This window comes from Sphaeramia orbicularis, chromosome 17 (assembly GCF_902148855.1).
Source record: "Sphaeramia orbicularis chromosome 17, fSphaOr1.1, whole genome shotgun sequence".
Classification (NCBI taxonomy): domain Eukaryota; kingdom Metazoa; phylum Chordata; class Actinopteri; order Kurtiformes; family Apogonidae; genus Sphaeramia; species Sphaeramia orbicularis.
In genome coordinates, this window is record NC_043973.1 from 27466189 (window position 1) to 27481839 (window position 15651).

Consider the following 15651-nt stretch of genomic DNA (forward strand, 5'->3'; position numbering starts at 1 on the left):
ATATCATTCTTTCCATTATGCATTCTTTAGAGAAGAAAAAGCAACGACCAGTGATTTCTAATCAGTATAAACACACACAGGAGATATAGAGAAAAAGAATAATGCAGAGAATACAGCAGTAATTTGGACACGTTTACATTTTGTTATATTTATTTAATATCAAGCCCATATTTTTACATCAAAGTGTAGCCACAATAGACACTTGACATAATTCTTTATGCAAATATTGCATAACAATTTTCAATGTAAAAACACAATTTACTATGCCCATTAAAACTAAACTAGCATTAATATAAATTTGTATAAATATACACAAGCAGCTTAGCGTCATACATTTAAAGTGCAGAGGTGAAAATGTGATCAAAAAAGAGATACAATCAAAACGCACACTATTACAACTATAGCCTATTGGACTGATACAACTCTAGTCTGTAGCTCCCTCTTGTGGTGAAAACTCAAACCTGTGCTTGTCAAGGGAATTTGGACAGGAGGTGTCAAAACGAACAGTTTCTGCTTGCTCCTGCAAAGCTCCTGCATGTCTGATGTCTTTAAAATACTATTGTGCAGTGTGCAGTGGGTATTCATACTCAGTGTGCTTACAGTGTCATATTTAGCAGCGGTCAGTCTTTATCTCACACTAAAACTGCTCAGAGTGCTCTCAGTGGACATAACCTCTGTACTCCAGCAGCAGGTAGTTCTTGAGGAAGGTGGGCAGACCGAGTTTGGGGACCACCTTAGGCACTTGACCCTCCAGAAAACTCCTGATACTGCAACGTGCCAAGTGCTGCAGGGAACGAGGAGTCAGTGCCAAACAGAACACTGACTCATAGAACTCCTTGTGCTCCTGGAAAGAAATATGGACATTTCATTTACAAAAGTGTATTGGTCAAGTTTTAATTTTACCTTTTTCATTTTGCTGCAGTTAAACTTATATTTCAAAATGATTAAAAAGCAAATGTAATTAATCTATCCCTGGACATAACAACGCATGTACCTGCATGAAATAAGTATCATTCACAGTTAAAATAGATTTTTTTTCCACATTTTATTTACTTAGAATTATTCCAAAGCCTGCTGTATCTCTTTTTTTCCAATTAATTTGGTATATTACCTCAAACTTATCATGCATTGAACTAAAAATAAGGGCTGTAAGAATAAAAAAAAGTGATCAAATGTCATAATCTGAAGCTCTTGCCTTAAACACCTCTGGTGACACCGACTCAACCCATGTGTCTGTGACTCTGAGGCGGGTGTAGGCGTTCAGCAGGACCTCGATGGTGCGTGGAGATGCAGAACAGTGCTTCAGAACCTGGATGAAACATCCCAGCAAAGAGCAAAGCCATAGGATCCACATAATTGTCATTTAAGTTTGTGAGCAAGCTTGTGACACCACAGAACTGAAGAAATAAAGTAATTAAACACTTGGAAATGAACAGATTGGTCTTCCCTCCAGGGGTTTAACTGGAAATTATGCAATTAGTGCTAATTAATCTCCTATTAACACTTGCCTAATTAGGAACCAGGCATTTTGTCTGGTGCACGTGGGTTCACTGATAGTTGTAGTCTGTTTCCCGCAGAGAGTGCAACACTTCATGTTGTGTCATGAAATGGGAATGATTTGAAGTTGTGAAGGCTGGAATATTGCAAGAAACAGTTTAGTGTGTCAAGATGCTTACTCAAGGTGTTACATGTGCTAATTATGCAAAATGGGACACCTTGATAACTAACTGGTTCAGCCTGTGAATACAATACACCACCGTAAACCATCCTGAGAAATCACTGGGCCATCAGAAATACAGATGTATGCATTTATTTAGAGCTGCAACCCATTAATCGATTAGGTGCTTGAAGCAAATGCCAAAATTCACGATTCAATTAATCGACTCGAATTGATTGAAGGGAAATATTCTATTGCAGTTTTCCTGAATTGAAACTTCTTTGTGCGTCACAATAAGCGTCCATGTGAAACACAACAGTGGAACCAATGTTTAACAGCAGAGAAATGAAGGAAACAAAGCTTTGATTCAGGAGAATTGTGGTTGAATGATTTTTTTTGGATCACTTTGAGTCAAGGTTATAATAGTTTTGGATTTTTCATTATAGTTTAGTTTTATTTAGTTTTGACTTTTTTTTTTTTTTTTTTTTTTTTAATTCAGTTAGTTTTAATTAGTTTTTAGAGCAGGTTTGCCCGTTTGTATTAATTTTCGTTATTTTCTAAATGCTTAGTTTTAGTTTAGTTTTAGGTTGTTTTTTTTATATCTTTTCTCTTCTTTGTCGTTGAATTAAAATAAATCCCAGACAGTACTCAGCTGCTTTCTCCCAACTTTAGTCTCCATGTTTCCAGGTAGAGCGGGGACCAGAAGACAACTCTAAACCACAAGTGACGAGAAGTGACGGATCATTAAATATCATATGGTGCCAGCAGCTAAAATTGCTTGAGGGAAATAAATCGATTTCATATCAATCTGACATTGACAAAGATGAAAACGAAGGGAATTTTATCCAGAATTTTTATCCGTTTTAGTTAGTTTGGTAAGCACACAATACAGTTTCAGTTAGTTATCGTTTTTTTTCTTTTAATTCTAGTTTTTATTTATTTCAGTTAACGAAAATGTTTTTACAATTCTAGTTTTCATCATTTGGTTAGTTTTCGTTAACGATAATAACCTTGCTTTGAGTCGATTAATCTTTTGCAGCTTTACATTTATTATGAAATGACTTGACAGTATTGGATGTCCTACCGTGGGCAGAGCTCCAGGCCACACCCGAATAGACCCATGGTTAAGCAGAGCACGGACAACCCTCTCAGGCTGATGGGAAATCTTGTAGCAGACCACCTTCAGGATGTTGTGCATGGGAGCTTCACCCCCATAGTCCATGTTGTTAACACAGGCACCATTATCCAACAGCAAATCTACTAAATCTGCATTTGCATTCTTACAGGCCATGTGTAAAGGAGTGTGTTTGTCCTGGTCTTGGGTGTGGACGTCAGCTCCTGCATCCAGCAACAGCTTGCACACTTTGAGGTAACGTTCAAGGTCCTTCACCTCTTGGGGCTGTGAGCAGGCAGCGTTCAGGGGTGTGACTCCTTCGTTGTTGGGTTTGTCCACGGCGGCCCCGTAGCGTAGGTAAAGGTCAACGTGCTCTTGGAGGCCGTTCCTGGCTGCAGTGTGTAAAGGAGTGTCATCTTCATCTAGAGTGCGCCCATTGATCGCTGCGCCATACTGGATGAGGTACTTGGCACATCTGTAGGTACACAACATTTCAGATTGAAGACAAAGTTGGGATGGTTTGGAGAACATGAATCAAAAGCTTCTGTATCACTGTTAGGGGAGTTAAACTGTGGAACAGATTGAGTGCAGAACTAAAACAAGTTGCCAGTATAATTGTGTTTAAAAAGAGGCATACAGAAATGATTTTCCAGAGGTACATTGATAAATAAACTCCATAAGGTATTTGTTTGTTATTTGGATATCAATTTTGTAATGTGTTGGTGAATGTGTTGTAATATGGATGAGTGACTAAATGTACATGTTTCATAATTGCTGATAAATTTGGGACAGTGTTGTTTTCAGTAAGCATGGAAAGGTTTGAAGGGGTAGGATTAGAAAAGTTGATACTTCTTCTTAGTCCTTTTCACTCATGTAAATTTTGAGGCTTAAGACGTTACAGTTTTAAGTTATCATTTTGTTTTGTTCTCATTCTCTTGATTCTCATTTATCTGCATTTCTGTTTCTAAATTATAATTTACATGATCGAAATAAAGATATCAATCAATCAAAAACACAAAGCACCGTCATTGCAGGCAGCATTAAGATGAGATATTGTTGGGGGGGGTTTTGTTGTTTTTTGTTGTTTTTTAACCTGCCACTACCCCTCTTCGGAGGACAACTTTACTTTTAATTACAGCTTGTGTTTACGTAACAATCTCAAACTTTATATTCACATGTTCATCCATTCGTTGCTTGTATACATATACATAGAGCACAGGTGTCAAACATGCGGCCTGGGGGCCAAATCCGGCCCGCCAAAGGGTCCAATCCGAGCCTTGGGATGAATTTGTGAAATGCAAAAGTTACACTCAAGATTTTAATAGTCAGTCGTTTCACTTTAGGGCCCATAAAAAGCCCTACTTAAGTCTCAAGTGGGTCAGAGCAGTAAAATACTACCATAAAAACCTACAAATAATGACAATTCCAAATTTTTCCTCTCTTTTATTGTAAAAAAGTGAAATTACACGAAAATGTGTAAATTTACAAACTAGCTTTTCACAAAAAATATGAAAAACTAGAAATGTGTTTAGAGACGTAAGTGCACTTTTTAAAATTTTCTGCCAGTTACTAAAATATTTTGTAAATTTGCAGATCCATTGCGATCAAAATTGCACTGATTTTTCTGAATAAATTTCAGTTTTTTTCATGGTTGTTCATGTTATTCACATGTTTAAAAGGACAGTTTATAGATGTAAATGTTTCCATAATGTAATTTTACTTTTTTCACTATGAAACACATTGAAATGTTTTGAGTTGGCATTATTTATATATTATTATGTTATTAATTTACTGGTCTGGCCCACTTCAGATCATATTGGGGTGAATGTGGCCCCTGAACTAAAATGAGTTTGACACCCCTGACATAGAGGGAGGGCTCATATAGACGAAAGTGTACAGGGACAGGATGAGTCAAGACAGTGGGGCAAACCAGCTAAGTGGTTGCTGTTGAAAACATAACAAAACATGTGAAAGACATGACAACAAGTAAGACAAGACAAAAACTGATATTGATTACATATTCATCATTATACATTGGTGTGTGTGTGAGAGAGAGAAAAAAAGAAAGAAAGGACAATGCAATGTATTGTAAATGTTCATCCATTCTTGCCCTTTAGGCCTGCAGCATTCTGAAAAAGTTGGGATGGGAGTAATTTAAGATGTGTAATGAGGTAAAACTTTGGATAATGCTGTGATTGGAAAAAGCTGATGACAGCAGGTGATTGTAATCATGAGTGGATACAAAATCAGCATCCAAACCACATCTGTGTTAAAGAAAGCACGGTAACGTCTTTCTTCCAGTTTGATTACAGGTAAAAAATTATTATAAAAAGAAGGAAGTTCCTACTTTTAAGCTCTGTCTGAGGAAACTGACTGACACCTCTCATCTAGGAAAAAATTTGTATTTGGAAAAAAAAAAGTCACATTTTGATTAAGATTTAGTGTCTATATGTTTGATTTGTCTTGTTTGCCTTATCTTCCATTACATCCTTTGTCATTTATACATAAAACATTTGGCATATTTACCTTGGCATATTTAAAACGTTATGTTTTTTTCTTTTTACTTGGCCATTAAAATACCCATAAAATAAATGAAATATAAAGTCATCATTATGCTCTATAAACCATAGAATAGAGCCATCATAAGGATGATACGTAGACGAAGAATCATACAGCATTGCCACCAAAGGGAAAATGCGATGCATATAAGATGTCTAGCTTCAGCTAATTTGCAGTGTTTGTCCCTGGTCAGACTTTTGAATACATTACAATTTAGGTTATTTTCCTACAAAAAAAACAAGCTAGGTCTATCTCACTGTCAATGTCACAATCACATTCCTTCACAGAAGAAGCCAAATGACTTCTGTAATCATTTTTGGTGTGATTGTGGTTAAATTAACGGTAATGGTGAGTCTTAGGAAACAGCTGTGGAGTTCTGTTAAATGTATACCTATCCTGCTTATTAAGTAAATATTAAAGTTAAAAGGACTTAAAAACACTGGGACTCACTTTTTCTGATATTTGTTGTTCTCAGACCAACCATCTGCACGTTTCATGAACATTATGAAATGAAATCAAATTTTGGACGCAAAAAAAAGGTTAATATTTTCAGATCTGTCAGGTGTTCTAATAATTTTGGTTACCACTGTATTCTATTTTTGTGAGCAGAATGGGAGAGTGGGTTGATGGGTTAAGAGCCCTTTTTTTTGCATGTGTCTCTTCCTATGATTTAGTTCTTATATTTTCTTGTTTTGCAAAAAATGCAATCTTTCTTCCCCCACTTTCAACCCTTTTTCATCATCAAACTGGCTCCAAGTTATTTTGATTAAAGGAAGATGGGAAGAGAATAGAATAATGTAACGGACTATATTGGAATCTGGAGGGATTTCCATGTGAACAGAGTAAAGTGCAAACCTAACATAAATACTCCATGATCTGTAAACACTCTGACGACACTGAAGAACCTCAAGAACCATCCTTTATCTATAGCTGACAGAACAACATGGGCTCAGAAGTACTTTAGCCAACATTTATAGTTTAGTTATACCTAAAAATGCAAGTCAGTTAAAGTGCAATATGTTTCTAGTGTGATATGGTAATTACTGAAATGTTGTAGCTCATTATTAATCTGATTGTATTACGAGCATGAATGGCAGGAAATAATATATGGCATAAAAAAAAAAAAAATAAAGTAAAGCTGACCAGAAAAAGACTTTAAACCTTTCATGTATAAATTATGAGAACCTTGGACAAGATTTTTTTACCTGAGTGTTTTTATTTGTCTTTAGAGATGAAAAAACAATGCGAATGAATTTTTTAAATGAACCTATTTTTTATGAAGGTAGATTTGTTTCTTTATTGCTCTAACCATAAAAAATATTTTCAATTTTAAAAAATTGCAATAAAAAAAAAAAAAACTTTCAATCAAGGAAAAAAAAGTGTTGAATGCAAAAAAAAATTTCAAGATCCAAAAAATTGCATTTGAACCCTTTTTTTCTTTGATTGAAAATGTTGGGTTTTTTTGTTTGTTTTTTTTTTTGAGTGAAGTGAAATTTTTTTTTTTTGGTTGAAATTATTCGTTTTTGGTTTGTATTTGTAGCATAGTAAATGTACTGTGGTTCATTCCACTGATAGAAAACAAAGTCAAATAAAGCAATTTAGGGTGATTTCACTGGTAAAATATTCAATAAAATAATCAGAAATATAATTAAAAGTAACAAAATAAGACGAATGCAAAAAAATATTTAAGATCCCAAAAACTGCATTTGAAAACTTTTTTTCTTTGAGTAGGTTTTTTTTTTTCTTGAAGTGAATTTTTTTTAATTATTATTATTATTTTTTTAATTGAAAACATTTTTTTTTTGGTTAAAGCAATAAAGAAACAAATCTACCTTCATAATTTTTCGTGGAATTCCAAAAATGTCCACTCCGCTGGACACTGTGTGTTTAATTTTTGAAGCAAAGAATATAATATCAGAAAATGATATAATGTGTGAAAACAATAAAATCAAAACATTTTTAATGCAGCTAATCTGATGTTTTCTCACATTTTATCATATTCCCAGTTTTTTATCAGCAATTGATTTACACTCAAACATGTCACTATAGATCAGGTTTATCAAGAAAAGCGAAGTTACAGTAATGGTATGAATGTCAGTGTATGGGAAGGTGCATAAGCGTCCACTGTGTCAGCTCATATGGAACTAAAACAACAAAACCCATGAATATACAAGAGAACAGCTGTAGAATAGCTGTCCACTGTAGTGACCACTATGCATGAAGGGTTAAAGATCATACTGTCCATATGAATAATGCACCAATAATGTCACCAATAAAGTTGGAATAAAATAGTTCTACTTCTTCTCATGAAATGGTTGTGACAATATGATTTATTCTTGATAGAAAAAGGTGATTACTGATGTGAATGAATGGGAATGAAAAGAGGAATGTGCCTGAAAACAATTTTATGGGCACCAGTGTGTAATACTCTGGATGAAGTATTTGACTCACTGTAGAGATTCAGGTTTTAGACACATGTGCAAAGGCATGTGGCCATCCTCTGAGACAGCGTTAGCGTTGGCGCCATGGATCAGCAGCAGTTTGGTGCACTCTGACTGGCAGTTTACACAGGACTCGTGCAGGGCGGTGTTGCCACTTGGAGCCAGGTCGACGGTGGCCCCACGTTGGAGCAGGAGTTTGAGGCAGTCTGTGAAGCCCCGGCCGGCTGTGATGTGGATCGGTGTGGTCAGCTCCTGCTCGTACGTCAGCGACCACAGCCCTGCAGGAAACAGTCACAGAGTAAAGCAGAGTTTGAATGTGGGGGTGCAGCGCTGTACCCTACCACAAATCTGAGGTGTTTGTAGTTTGCTTGATTATTGTGATTTTATGTAACTTCATACTTCTACTCCATTACATCTCAGAGGTAATTAGTATTTGTGTGACAGCTTTAATTACTCTCATATTACAGTTTTTTTAATCCCCTCCTGTCCAGTGCAAACCATGTCTCCAATTGTACTAATGCTGAATGTTTGAACCTTTTTAATTTATGGAAAAATGAAAAAAAAAAAAACTGTTTTTCTGAAGTGATGAAAAGACTTTTTGGCCACAGATGGTGATTTTACAGATTTTGATGCGGTGGGTGAAAATCAACATTTTCATTTGCCTAAATGTGTCACATCAAGAGCTCAGTATTAGGTAAAGAGGGTGTAAATTGTGGAGCCAGTTTTCACATGTTTTTGGAAATAGCACATCAGAGATATCCTTTAAGAAATTGATACATACATATATATATTTATATTGTCTTTCTTTTTTTGTTCAAAGTGTTTTGTATTACATATCGAGTCACAGAAAAATATAATACAGTCATTGTTTTTTGTTTTGTTTTGTTTTTAAACCCAAACCCATGAACATTCCCACCCTTTTGCACCAAAAAAAAAAAAAAAAAAAAAAATTGAAAATAAGAATAATAAATAAATAAGAAATACATATATTATTCACAGACTTGTATTAATAAGACTATTGTGGAATAAGTGAGGGATCTACCTTTTTTATGTGATTTAGAACAGGTTGCCAGGTACTGAAAAACTTATTGGCACATCCTTTTAAAGAATATCTAATTTTTTCCAATGTTAAATAATGTAAAAGATCTAGAAACCAAGAGTTAAATGTTGGAGGTTGTTCATCTTTCCATTTTAGTAGTATTAGTCTACGAGCTAGAAGAGTCATGGAGGCAATTAGATTTTTAGATTTTTTGTTCAAATGAAAAGAACGTGATGTAATGCCAAATATTGCAATTGTTGCATCTGGTTCAATATGAGACCCTGTTACATCAGAAAGAAATTTAAATATAGACTGCCAAAAGTTTTTCAGTTTTGAACAAAACCAGAACATATGAGACAGTATGACAATATTGTCTTTCTTTTTTTAATGAATTCTGACTGTGTATGGACTATGGAAGTCTCATAACTTTTATAATGTTTATGCATTTGTAAGGTGGAGGCTTTAAAACAAGACATTTTAGGCTTTCTACCTCTCCCTGCACCTTTACTGTTTTATTATGACTTTGATCAATGTTATGTATGTGCAAAACAAATCAGTAAATCAAAAATCAATAGGTCAATTACCTTAACCTCTACAGGCGTAAAATGCAACATACACATTAATGCAGCTGTTTAATCATTTTAAAATTCATATAGTGTATATAAATAAAACTGACAGGAAACCTTTAGTATCTTTTTCATGATGGCTACTGTTACCTTGTCACTGGTGATTTTTAGGCCAACACACTGTACATTTAAATGCAGAACTTTTACATATAGTAATGTAAAAGTTACTGTGGTATTTGTATTTTTGCTCAAGTAAATGATCAAAACATTACTTCCACTAATGAATGCAACTGATTAGACCTATTTAGCACAACTGTGACAATTTTATAGAAAAATCAAAGTTCTGGAAAACCTACTGAGGCATCTGTAGTTAAATCTGAAGTTCTTCCATTCCTCTAGGTTGCTGGTGTCATAAATGGCGTCCACAAGGTAGGCGTACTCATCGTCATCCATGATACTAATAAGTGTCAGCTCATCGCCCACGAGGAGAGAGTTCCAGAACTGCAGAACACAACCTGTGGCCTTGGCTGTGGCGATCACGTCGTTGCGGTAGGTCTTCGGCTTTTTCCACTTTACCTTAGGTGCCACGTAAGCCATATTGAATGTGACTGTATTTTCAGAAGCCATGCTGAATGTGACTGTGGTTAGTGTGGTTTAACCTGAAGGAAATAAGCACTAATGTAGGTTGTTTGTGCAGACTGGGGCTATTTCAGGGCTGTTATTTGATATTTTGGCTGGCCTGGTGAACCTCACAAATGAGATGACATGGGAACCAATGACTGGTGCTTTCCAGGTCACCTGTCCTCCACTCATTATCCAACTGACCCATAAAGTCAGAGGGCAGAGGATGCACTTTTGTATTGAATTAAAAAAAAAATAAATAAATAAATAAATATATATATATATATATATATATATATATATATATATATATATATATATATATATATATATATATATATATACAGGGTGGGGAAGCAAAATTTACAATGAACATTTAGTTGTTTTTTCTCAGCAGGCACTACGTCAATTGTTTTGAAACCAAACATATATTGATGTCATAATCATACCTAACACTATTATCCATACCTTTTCAGAAACTTTTGCCCATATGAGTAATCAGGAAAGCAAACGTCAAAGAGTGTGTGATTTGCTGAATGCACTCGTCACACCAAAGGAGATTTCAAAAATAGTTGGAGTGTCCATAAAGACTGTTTATAATGTAAAGAAGAGAATGACTATGAGCAAAACTATTACGAGAAAGTCTGGAAGATACTATTAAAGAAGAATGGGAGAAGTTGTCACCCAAATATTTGAGGAACACTTGCGCAAGTTTCAGGAAGTGTGTGAAGGCAGTTATTGAGAAAGAAGGAGGACACATAGAATAAAAACATTTTGTATTATGTACATTTTCTTGTGGCAAATAAATTCTCATGACTTTCAATAAACTAACTGGTCATACACTGTCTTTCAATCCCTGCCTCAAAATATTGTAAATTTTGCTTCCCCACCCTGTATATATGCGCTAATTTATGTATTAAGTATGCTTCATCATATATAGAGGTGCATTAATATTATTTTTTTCTTTATTTGTAATTCAGTTTTTATTGTTTTTTCTTTCCCTTCACCCATCAAACATCCCACTGTGATACAACAGGATATGTTTACAAGAAAATATATCAATTAAAATATGAAAATCAAATGCAAAAAAAAAAAAAACAAAACAAAGAAAAACAGCAAACAAACAACAACAACCAACCCCCCCCCCCCAAAAAAAACCCCACATTCAACAAAAAAAAAAAAAAGAAAAGAAAAGAAAACAAAAAAACAAACAAAAAAAATTACACAAACCATAAAGTACTGTCAGTTTTGTTATACAGGATATGTTGTTACATTATAACTCCTTCCAGGTGACATAAGACCAAGGCCAGGACAATAAAACATTTGCCATAATCCATTGTAGTATCAGAATATTATATATTATATATTAGAATATTATTTTTTTCTATGACTTATGCATCAATCATAAATTTAATCCGTGACAGAAGTTCATCATCCTGTGTCTCAGAGCTATTGCAGGTGTAAATTGGTCTTTAACTGTATACTATTTTGTCATCAGCAAAAAGCCTAAAGTAAATCCAACGTATTAAGAGTCTGCACACAAAACAAACAGATGACTACGAACTGATAATGTGGTGGACATATGACACAGAGTTTCTATAAATACTGACTCCTGCTCTGGGTCTATAAATATTTCATCACTGCTTCGTGGTCAGATACAGCTGCAAACTGCTCACAAAGGTTTACTCTCTGTTTTTCCGTAATAACAGTCACTTCTTTTCAGACTTTTGTAAATCTGTGATGAATCTTACCTTCCCCTGTGGCCACCCAGCGCATGTCCCCTCCCTGTGGCTCAATGAGAAGGTTTGCTGTAGAACCTCTTGGAAAGAAGTGCTGCATGGCCTCCAGGTCTCCAGTGTACAGAGCGTTCTGGACCACCACATCCTGGCAGACCGCTGGTGGCAGGGCGGACCTCAGAGGTGTCCTGTCCCTGGCCTCCTTCTTCAACAAGTAGCTGCTGAATTGGTGGGAGGCCAACTGCTTCTTGTACCTGTATCTCTCCAGCATGTCTTCATCATGTGCAAGAGAGCGCAAGGCCGTGGGTGTGAAAACAAAGCTGCCACGGGACATGCTGTATAACTGGTGTTAAAACGTGTATGATTGAGTGAGGGAGGCCGTCTGAAAAGGCCTGTCTCTCTCTGTTTCTTTTTGTTGGTTCACTCTCCCTGGCTAATGTCCACTATGTGCCCGCCGGCTGTTCACAGGGTTGGTTCACAGAGTTGTTTTGATATTCGGTATGAGACCCTCCCTGCAGTGTGACAAGCGATGCTATTTTTATGTCTCACATGCAGCCATTTGAGCCTCTCCTGTTTGCCTTGAGCTAAGTTACAGCCATGAAGTCTCTTTTTTCAGGTTCAAAGTATGAAAGGGGTCGAATGAAATGCAGCTTTCTAACTAGAATACATGCAGTTTTGGGGGCGGCAGGTTACACATCACTCATATAAAGGACAAACTTAGGGAATAAGGGTTAACATGCAAACTAAACCTCAAAATTAGATATTAAAATATAAAGTTAGACATTTGGATAACTTTTTTTATTTTTTTCTTGGTAGAAGAGCAAATAAGAATGCCCTGTTTGCAAGCTCTTGTGTGTACAGTATGTGAGTGCAAAATGTCGTTTTCTGTTCACTGTTTTCTTCATGAGCCTTAATGGATTTTATGTATCCACATGGCTCCCTGCATTAGAACATTAGGCTGAATGACTGGCAACCGCTGTGTCACTCTGCCCCACGTGTAGGGCTCTGATGGCAGAAGGACGGTGTATAATTAAGCCTCTTAAGCCTATTTGCTAGGCATCTGACAAACATTTCTTTTGAAGGATTGACAGCCATTTCCCAGCGCTGATAGTAAAACAGATTCTATTTTTTATTTCTCCATTTACTATATTTTTACATGACTGGCAATAATGACTTAAAATCACCTTTGTATGTTTGGAAGCTTGATCATATTGCTCAGATTATCTCTTTATCTTGAAATATACTGTGTTTAATATATATATAAGCAACACATTACAATACACATATTTTAATGTCTGTTTATCCACCTCTTTGTCAGAGTCCATCAAGATGTCTGCGAGCTCAGTGGAAAACAAGGTCTGCACCACAGGTGGAGAAAAATATGATATTTGTAAAGGGGTTTTACCTTCGCATCTGAAAACACAGAAGCATGGCTGTATCTCATCTATACCTTAATGACTGTTCTGGTATGGAAATCAAGGTCATTTATTTTATGTTACAGTTTGGTAATAGATGCCACATTAAACTGAAGGCGAGTAAGAGTTTCAACTTTGAAAACACACATTACCAGAGAGAGACTAGGAATATTGTTTTTGCGGCTGGAGTACATCCTTTTAAATGATATACATAATGAGTTTATAATATGCATCTGGGCTACCTCCTCTCTACTTTGATGTCTTCCAAATGGCCCGGGTGTCATCAGCAAAACATGTAGGCACTTTCCCGCCTCATTGACTCCCAAATGTATTTTAAATATCATTCCTGGTAACGCAATTATTTAAAACGCTGAACTAAACACTTACTAATGGGGAAAAAGACAGCAGCTTCGATAAATTCATTTCTCAAATGGTGGGCATTCGTGGTTTTTTTCCCCCTCTCTCTGTCTGTGAAGCGAAGGCAACTCTGATGACACGAAAAAAATATCAGTGGTGATAACACCCCCTGCCCTCATAACCCCCCTGTGGACATATTAAATCTTTGGTTTCCTCACATTACCCACTAGTGGCTGTCTCCAAGGTTTTCTGCATTGTGGTCAACTGCCTTCCTCTCCTAAGGCGGTAAGAGACTGGACATCAGCAACAGCCTTGATGAGAGTGAAGCACTTCATTTATGCAATCATAGGCAATTAGTTCCCTCTGATTATGTGCCTCTTAATGCTGTTTTGAGTACTGTGGCACACAGTAATACTGAAAGAGATTAAACTATAGCCCTCCCTCCACACTGAGCAGTCATTTAATATAGTGAGAACATAATGAAATGTACACAGTAATTACAGTAATATTAAATGCTAATGGGTTTGGAATTGGATTCGTTGATAGTTTAAGACAGAGTCGGTTCAGTGAAAGAAAGTCTAAGTTTAGACAAAGCGTCGGTGATATCACAGCACTCAGACGTCTACCAAGAATTTCTGGTTTTAATCATCTACGTGCCATTTAATGTTATTCATATCTGAGGAATACGAATCAGACAAATGTCACACAGCGACGTCTGCACAATTATTAAGCAATTTACACATTTCAGCTCATATCTATGACGTTAAAGGAGAATTAGGTTGTAAAGTTTGTGTTCTTGTGGAAAAAGAACTGAGAGATCACCATGGAAACATAATAAGCGATTATGAGCATGCTTAATTGGTTTGTGGCGTTATGTAAAAGGACGCTGTTGTTCCTGCGTCTGCTTCTGAATCACATCTAAATGATTCTAATTTTCTTTGTGCTGTGTACTATCATATTGACACCGTGGCCCGTTAAGGTCACACTGAGGCATATGCAGACTATTTTAAGCCTTTGATGCCATTAAAGTGTCTTCAGTGGACGATCATAATTGGCTTGCTTCCCTGTGCTCTACGGAACATCAGAGTCCAAAACAGGGCTTAGACAAGGTCCTGTTTGCAAATCTCCCTAAGGTCTCATCACAATGCTTGTGATGTTGGTGGTAACTTAAATGAATTTATAGAGCCCTGAATTGAACAGTAGCTCTAAACTATTCTGTGGAGGCATGATTACTTTTTCTGTACTCTTTCAGCTCTGAGCCCACTATCTATAATGTATTGTATCAGTCTTTGCAGATTCCAATTGTCTCTCAATGCACTGATCACCACACAAATAGCCCTCTGTTTCATCATGACAATTGAGAGGTTCATATTTCAACCTAATAGTCCTGTATAACTTTAACCATCTATCACAACCTCATTTCATTGCGGTTGCAGTTAATACGCGCTTCCCTGCCAAGTGGAACATTTTCTAATGATGCACTCTCACATGAAAACAAGGCAAGCCAGCCCGGGCTCTGCATCACTCACTAATGCACCCATCCATAATGTGTTCATAGCAGTCTGCCTAAAGGAGACTGCGATGACTACCACCAGGCAAAGGCATGAGAGGGGATATGCAGAAGAGTGCAAGATACAAAACCTAAATGACCATGATAATCATGAACAAAGTCACAGCCATGAAAAGATTGTATCACCATCATAATAACATCTGTAGATTTCACATCATTACCAAGAATACTGGGAAACATCCAAAATGGGCATCTCAACAACAACAGTCAGTGGTGCATTATCACAGAGAGCCTGGCTTTGGAGGATGTTGATAAGGGTAGTCTAATAGATGTATGTAAAGCCTGATGTAAACACCATCCTAATTAGAGAGACCTTTATCAGTTCCTTCATTTTAATGCAGATTGGCCTGGTGCAACTGCTAGAATCATTATCATGTAATCAAGTACTATTCAGCTGACAGTGTTGTCTTTTAAAACTTGATTAAAATGCATGCAAAGATACAGAGATCTCTTTTCTTTTTCTTTCTTTCTTTCTTTCTTTCTTTCTTTCTTTCTTTCTTTCTTTCTTTCTTTCTTTCTTTCTTTCCAGTCACAAAGCTAAATCCCAAAAAATACTTGTTTAAAAATAATTTTGGC

The 15651-nt window shown here is 36.2% G+C and overlaps 1 protein-coding gene across 2 annotated transcripts; it reads right to left on the bottom strand.

Annotated features, from left to right (window-relative positions):
• Window positions 1–171: 171 nt before the first annotated feature.
• On the bottom strand, window positions 172–12139 carry asb10 (ankyrin repeat and SOCS box containing 10). Of its 2 annotated transcripts, none has more exons than XM_030159385.1 (5): window positions 11749–12139; window positions 7782–8049; window positions 2742–3246; window positions 1196–1309; window positions 172–844 (listed from the first exon to the last, which is right to left on the bottom strand). In XM_030159385.1, the coding sequence occupies exons 1-5, from the start codon at window positions 12065–12067 to the stop codon at window positions 659–661; spliced, it is 1392 nt and encodes a 463-aa protein (XP_030015245.1). In that variant the 5' UTR covers window positions 12068–12139; the 3' UTR covers window positions 172–658. The 2 variants fall into 2 exon arrangements, with proteins under 2 accessions (XP_030015245.1, XP_030015246.1); XM_030159386.1 differs by lacking the exon at window positions 11749–12139 and adding an exon at window positions 9733–9984.
• Window positions 12140–15651: the final 3512 nt, after the last annotated feature.

Bases quoted from the DNA above. Each gene is read 5' to 3' on its own strand.
- asb10 (XM_030159385.1), bottom strand. From the start codon at position 12,067: ATGTCCCGTGGCAGCTTTGTTTTCACACCCACGGCCTTGCGCTCTCTT. The intron at 1,310-2,741 runs GTAGGACATCCA...TGTTTCATCCAG, and splicing joins GGCCTGGAGCTCTGCCCACG to GTTCTGAAGCACTGTTCTGC. The intron at 845-1,195 runs GCAAGAGCTTCA...ATTTCTTTCCAG, and splicing joins TGTCACCAGAGGTGTTTAAG to GAGCACAAGGAGTTCTATGA.